General features: G+C 48.1%; 1 protein-coding gene across 2 annotated transcripts in view; it reads left to right on the forward strand.

Moving 5' to 3' along the window:
* ECHDC1 (ethylmalonyl-CoA decarboxylase 1) overlaps positions 1–5,860 on the forward strand; it is a 49,862-nt gene extending 44,002 nt beyond the window's left edge. For both annotated transcript variants that reach the window (XM_024202871.1, XM_024202873.2), the window contains exon 6: positions 4,575–5,860. In XM_024202871.1, coding sequence (XP_024058639.1) covers positions 4,575–4,980 — 406 coding nt within the window. In that variant the 3' untranslated portion in view covers positions 4,981–5,860. The remainder of the gene's footprint in view (positions 1–4,574) is intronic.
* Positions 5,861–7,515: the final 1,655 nt, after the last annotated feature.

Below are 7,515 nucleotides of genomic sequence, written 5' to 3' on the forward strand. Positions count from 1 at the left end.
CAATAATACCAGCATTCTCCTTAGATAATCAGCAAAACTCTGTAGCAGAAACCTTTTGTATATCAACATTACAATATTTTCACAGTAGAATTCTCACTTGGTGTTGCAAGTAAAATGGACCTGCTTTGCTTCCTGTCATCCCCAATGGTGAAGCAGCAATTGTTGTAATGCATAATTTCCTTATTCCTTCTCCACACTGAGCAGAAACACAAAGGACTCTCCATAAGACAGAAGAGGTAGGAGGTTTATTCATATAGTTGAGCATTTGTGGGAAAGAGCAGGGAAGTCAGAGCTGTCAGACATCCGTAGTATTGCTGCAGTTTGAAAACCTGCTAAATGTTAATAACTGGGAGCTGTTAATTGGCCCATAATTTGAATGTATAATCAAGGGTTTTGTATCCCTTTAGAAACCTATCTAATTATTCAATTAAAACTGAAAAGAAGGTGAAATTGTGACTCACTTTCTATAGGATGAATCTCATGCAGTTATCTGTTGTGAGAAGAAGGGTCAATCTTGATAGATTGAGTGTAGGGTTATATGGTCAAACTTCAGCAAAATCTGTGGGTGGTTAGATAATCTCTCTACAGAATACCAGGATAATGAATTGAAAGTGCAGGTAGGACAAAGAGACTGAAGGAACACAGCAACGTGCAGGTGTAGAAGAAATAATTAGTCCCAATTTGCTTTTTAAAGGAGACTCTTACCCTGGAGGGTTGAATTCTGACAGCATCTCGACCTCTGTCATTAAAATCAAAGTGAAGGTTGCAAGCTGCTGATCAAATGCTTTGCTGACTAGATGAATTATTTTAGTGTAGTACTGCATATTTCCATAGTGTAGTAGCAGTTTCCTGATGCACACTGCTACTTCCAAATTGATCAAAGACTCCAAAAATCACTGGATTATAAATTTCTTGTCCTGAGGTAAAATTTCATATAAAACATTCTAGGTAATGTAACCACAGAGGGCTTTTTAATTGTTTTTGTAAGTAAACGGCCCCAGTAATTTAAGTATAGCATTCCCTGGGCCAGCTATATGACAAGGGAAGCGTTACCAGCCAGACCAGCATTCTAATGGCAGAATATCTTGCTGTGATGCAGGGGAGTCAGATTTAGTCCTTAGCTGGACTACTCCCATTTTGGACGGGCAGAGGCTGGGGATACTCCAGAAAAAATACTCCACCTATGGCAAAAGAAACACCTCACACAGCTCTTGAATAATCCCAACCCACTTGGCCGATGCTCAGAGCAGCAAGAGGAATGCTATTGCTTTAGAGGCAAGGGCTGACTTTGTATGAAAGTTTTCAACTCCAGCCCTCTTCCCTTCTGTACGTGTGACATGCGCCCCTGCAGCAAGGAAGATATGTTGACTCTAACAAGAGCATGACCTCACAGGGAAGCTGTAGTGAAATAGCTATTCCACACTAGCTTTCCATGTGGCCACTCTTATTCCTCATCATTAAACACCTTTTTGCTTTAGCTTAATCCACTTCCAAATTGGATTAACCTTTGTGGTTATGACCTGCTGTCAGGGTTGTCTCAGGTATCTCCCAGACCAGGAACAATGGCTCCAATTCAAGTGAAAGCATCTTGGAACAATGGGATGACTGAAGCATAGGGAAATCAGACCAACCAAGTTTCTTCGCAGAGCTGAAATTTGGAAAGGGGAAAATCCCCGAATGAAAGAACAAAGAATTCAGGTGTTAACACTGGTTCTTAAAAGCCACAGAACCTGAGGCTTGGTCTACCCCATATAGGGCAAATCTACGCTACAGCATTACATCAGTGCAGCTGCGCCTCTGGTGAAGACACACTATGCCGATGGGAGAGCACTCTCCCCTCAGCATAATTACTTCACCTCGGCGAGAAACACAAGCTATGTTGGCGGGAGAGTGGCACTGGTGTGGACAGCACAAAACTTGCATCACTTGGGGGGGGGGGGGGGGGGGGGGCGGCTTTTTCACACCACTGAGCGACGTAAGTTAAATCAACTTAAGCAGTAGTGTAGACCTCCCGTACTTACTTTGGTATAACTATGTCATTCGGGGGTGTGAAAAATCAACCTTAACCCCCTGGCTTCTCCTGCCAACATAGCTACCACCTCTCATGCTCCAGCCCTGGAGCACCCACGGGAAAAAAATGGTGGGTGCTCAGCACCCACCAACAGCCCCCTGATCAGCTCCTCCCCCACCCCCCAGCACCTCTTGTCCACCGGCAGCCCCACTGATCAGCGCCTGCCCCTCCCCCCAGCGCCACCCGCAAGCCAGTGATCAGCTGTTCAGCGGCGTTCAAGAGGAGCTGGGGGGAGGGAGGAGTAGTGAGAGTGGGGTGCGCTTGGGGAAGGGGGTGGAATGGGGCAGGAAGAGGCAGAGCTGGGGTGGGAAGGGGTGGAGTGGGGGCGGGGCCTGGTACGGCGCAAGGGGAGCACCCCCCAGCACATTAGAAAGTTGGTGCCTCGGCGGGAGAGCTGTCTCCACTCTGCTTAGAGTGGCTTCACCAGTGCATCTGCGCTGATGCAAATTTGCAGTATAGACCTGCCCTGAGATACTCAGAGGGGCTCACAGATGCACGGGCAGCTTGGGCAGGACAGAGGAATTGAGTGGCATGCTTTTGTAGTAGAGGGGTCTTTTTATCTCTGGGGCCAGCGAAGGAGGAAGGAAACAGATTGCAGAGCGGGGGGAAGAGAGAGACTCCATGATTCAGAGGAGAAACTTTGAGCAGGAGTGGGGATCCTGCTCCTTAGAGGACCCTGAACTAAGCCTGAAGAATGTAGGGTTACCGTACATCCATATTTTCCCAGACATGTCCCGCTTTTTGGTTCTTAAATCGCCGTCCAGGAGGAATTTTTAAATATCTATAAACATCCGGGATTTTGCCACATCGGTCGGGACGTCCTTTGTCCCAATATCGGGGACCACTCACCTCACCGCGTGCACCAAAGTCCCAGGGCTGGCGGCGCTTCCTGGGGCAGCTCCCGGCGCCCACCCGCCAGCAGGAGCCTGCAGTGTGGCCCTTAGGCACAGAGGTGGAGAGGGTCTCCGCGTGCTCCACCGGCTCCTCCTGCCCAATCAGAGCTGTGGGGGCGGGGCTTGCAGGCGCCGGCAGCAGGCAGAAAGCCACCCGCACACCCCACACCCCCCAACCCGACCCGACCCGACCCAACCCTAGGAGCCAGAGGGACCTGCTGGATGCTTCCCGGGAGCCGCCCCAGGTAAGCACTGCCGGGACTCCCCACCTCACCCCCCGGCAGGTCCCTCTGGCTCTTAGGGGGGAGGAGGAGGGCAGGGCAGAGGGCTCTCTTTGCGCTGCCGGTGCCTGCAAGCCGCACTCCGCGGCTCCAGCAGCTCCCATTGGCGCTTTTCCCAGCCAATGGGAGCTACGGAGCTCGCGCTTGTGGCAGGCGCAGCAAGTGGAGACCCCTCGGCTGCCCCTGATCCTAGGAGCCAGAGGGACCTGTGGCAGGAGGGGTGAGTAGGCGAGCGGGGAGGGGTGAAGAGGCGAGCAGTGAGCCAGCAGTGGGTGGGGGGGTGAGTAGGTGAGCCGTGGTGGTGGTGAAGAAGCGAGTGGTGAGGGAGCCAGTGGCTGGCGGGCGGGCGGGGAGGGTGAAGAGACAAGCGGCGAGGGAGCCAGCAGCGGGCGGGAGGGTGAGGAGGCCATATCACTTTTTCTTATATATTCTCAATATAGACATGTAGCGCACAGCATATATAACAGGATAATAACACATTAATACAACGCAAGTTGGTAGATACTGGTGCAAATACCCCACCCGTGGAATGTCCTCTTTTTTGAATGTTCAATTATGGTAACCCTAGAAGAATGCTGAAGAGTGGTGAGGAAACTGAGCAGGGAAATGCGTCCAGAAGTTTCATTGTTTTGTCTAGATCAGAATATTCCTTGTGCTAGCTATAGTAAAGATTGATTGTTTTTAATTCTTACAGAGCCTGTATGTTTGCTTCAACTATCATGTGTCCCTGAAAAGGTGACCTATAAACCCAGAGTGCCCTTGAGGTTGGAGCTCTGGGAAAGGGTGAACTCAAGCTACTGGGGAGTCTGGGGGGTCAGCACTGGCCTTGGGCAATTGGGCCATGTCGTCCCATTTGCACAAAAGGGTAACAGTGAGCATGTAACCAGGAAGTGTGCCATAGAGGCCAAGAAAAGAGAGTGCTGCAGCCTAGTTAGATCGTGGGAAGCATAAGATCAAACAGGCCGAGTATGGTTGGACCCAAACACAGTAGTCTGGTGAGTATCCAGCAAAGGGAATTTTACCAGGGTTCTGTGACAGCAGCCAAAGGATATAGGGTCTGATTTCCAACTTACAGAGGTGCTGAGCGCTCACAACTCCAGCTGAAGTCAGTGGGAGCTCAAGCCCATGGTGCTTAGATAGGTTTCTATCTGGCATTAGGAGATTCCAGGTACAAGATGCTTAAGCGGCTAGACAATATATGTAATTAGCACGCTATCCAGTTATACTTTACTGTTGGGATAAAAAAACAGTAAACATTGCTCAACTCTAATGTTGTTTATATAAATCACATGTAGAGATTAACACTGAATATTTTTTTCTCACTGATAGGTTAATGACTCCAGGAAGCGAGATTAGATTTGTCCACAAGCAAATGGGTTTAGTACCAGGCTGGGGTGGAGCTGCTAGGCTAGTACAAATCGTTGGCAGTGGCGCTGCCCTGAAGCTGCTAAGTGGTGCTCTCAAAGTGGATCCTCAGAGCGCAGTACATCTCGGGCTGGCTGAGGAAACTTTGCCGTCTTCAGATGAAACCAGATCTTTAGAAGAAGCCCAAGCATGGCTAAATCAATATACAAAGGGTCCGGCCGAAGTGATTCAGGCTGTGAAAAAGGTGGTCACAGCAGGAAGAGAGCTACAGTTCGAAGCTGCTTTACGGGCAGAGAAGGACATTTTTGGAACCGTTTGGGGTGGGCCTGCCAATTTGCAGGCCTTCGCTCAAAGCACAAAACACAAATGATTAACTGTCAATGCATAAGAAAAATGTTTTTGATCTTTTGCAAACAAAGCCTCCACTAAAGCAGGTGTTTATTTGATCCATTTAAGAATTTGTTCATTTAAACTGGCACTAACATTCCTAGCTTGCATATCATGGAACCATATTTGGTGTGCTACCACAGAGAGAAATCCCCAGTGGATCCTTTGCTGTTCTAATCACAGGTAGAATGGAAATCAGTGAAATTAAAGGTAAATTCTGTGTTGGGAATTGAACTGTTACCCTCTCAGAATGGGGTTGAAGACTATATTCTTGTTTTGTTTTGAATTATTCGCTTGTGAAGGTGCTAGGTTGACTGCACTAGAAATAAAGCCTATTCATCAACCGAACAAGTGCATCCCAAGCAGGAAAGTACACTTCCCCCCAACTTGCTGTCAATGTGCCTCAAGGCAGTTTTGGTGGGACCACCACTAAGGTGACAGGGACGTTTATTTTCCGTCTTCAATCAATTCTTGGCCTCTCTGCTGAGAATGCAAACCAGGACGCTAATTGGTAGTGATGGTTTTTAGAGGTGAAGGACTCCACTAGCACAAATAACTTCAAATAAGACAGCAATTTTTGCTTTCTGTTGGCATTCTTTGGAATTCCAGCGTTTGCTTTTGGGAATTGTTGTTTAACTTGCCCCTGTTCATAACTTTCTTGTGATTAATTTTTCATTACTTTTCATAAAGAAAAAAATAATAAAAAATACATAATTGTAAATGACTTACAGCTTATATACATCACCCAATACTGCACATTTCACGGGATTGCCAATAGAATTATGCGGTTACACAACTTTACAACTTGTCAAAGCTGCAATACAAAATCAGACAATGTTACACAGACATAAGCTGTTAGAGTGGAGGTAATAATAATAATTAATAATAAAAGATGTACACAAATAGGGGAGAAAGGGAGGGAGGAATGGGGAGGTGGGAAATGGGAGGGGAACAGTGGAGACGTCAGGTGGAAAGGAAGTCTGATATTATTTGAGCTATCTCAGTATTCTTTATCCAAATGTATCTAGAAATGGGGGACGAATTTCAAATTCATATCATTGCTCTCTACATCTATAAGCTTTCTTATTCTTATACATATATATTCTTTCTTTCACTACTCAGCCAGGTCAAAATATCACTGCTCTAATCTGGGCATAAGCCTATTCCATTCTTATAAAACCATCTGCTTCGTAATCATTGCAGTCCTCAAGAACCAAAGTGTTTGTGGTGGAGTTCAACCCAGCATAGCAGGTACATAACCTAGGATATAACTTTCAGCTGAGGTTTGGTTGCTGAAGCCAAGCACTGTTTTCACTCTTCTGTCCACCTCTTTTCCACAGCTGCCTGACTATTGGACAGTCCCATAGCATGTGCACTAGGGTTCCTTTCTCCTTATTTACAGCACCAACAACATCAGAGGACAAGGCCTACATCTTGCACAACTTTTGTGGCATCCAGTACATGTTGAATAGAATCTTTTGCTGTAACAGATGTAACCTGAGTTCCACAGAAACATTTTTAACATTCTGTAATATGCTTTGCCACTAGGATCATTTTAAGGGCTGTGATAACCCCTTTCTCATTCTTTCACAAACAACCCCAGACCAGTCAAGTTCCTCTTCATTAGTAAAGCAGACCTAGTGGACAAGGGCGTGGGGAGTTTATGAAGCATTTCCAAGATTTCCAATAGCTCTAGAGCCTCTGACAGTCCTAGGGCATCTGGACCAATTTGATAGTTAGCAAGTGTTTTTGTTGTAAACACTGCCACTCTGCTGAGGGTGTCCGGTTATAGCTTTGCTTTAGTGTTAGAAAAGAGGCAAAGCCCTCATCCTTGACAAAATGGGAAATGATGCCCTTGCTCAGACAGTTCTTCCACATTATATCTTTTCCCCCAAGTTGCTAGACTGGCTTACCCCAAATTGGTGCTTTTGCATGATGGTGAGGATGAAAGACCTGAAGACCCAAAGAGCTAGATCCTCAAAGGAATTTAGGCACCACAGTGCTGAGTATTGTAGCATGTAACCTTAGGTGGCCTGCTACCCAGTAGAACTCCCAGCCCCAAGTTAGGAACCCAGGCTCCTCATGCATTGTACTCAGTACCGGATTTACCATGGTGCCAGTGGCACCATGGTGCCGGGTCCACAGTCCAAAGGGGCCCCACCACCACCCTGCTCTCTCCTGTGGGGGCAGAAGCTTGATGCTACCAGCTCCTGCTGCAGCAGGGCAGGCTCTGCCGGCAGCCAAGCTCCTCCCCCGCCTCTTCCCTCAGCGTGCTACGTTCCCTCCCTTCCCCCTCTCCCTGCCGCCGATCAGCTGTTTGCCTGCAGGAGGGAGGGGGAAGAGCGGAGCCTCAGCATGCTCGCCGCTCGGGAGGGGAGGAGGAGAAGAGGCGGGGCCTTGGGGAAGGGGCTGGAATCAGGGCATACCCCCACGACCCCAGCCCACACCACCAGCCCTCTGCCCACCCTGACCCCTGCACCCCATCACACACACCCAGCCCCCTGCCCTGACCCCTGCA

The sequence above is a fragment of the Terrapene carolina genome, unplaced genomic scaffold (genome assembly GCF_002925995.2).
Source record: "Terrapene carolina triunguis isolate 2854851 unplaced genomic scaffold, T_m_triunguis-2.0 Scaffold85, whole genome shotgun sequence".
In the NCBI taxonomy this organism is placed as follows: Eukaryota; Metazoa; Chordata; order Testudines; family Emydidae; genus Terrapene; species Terrapene triunguis.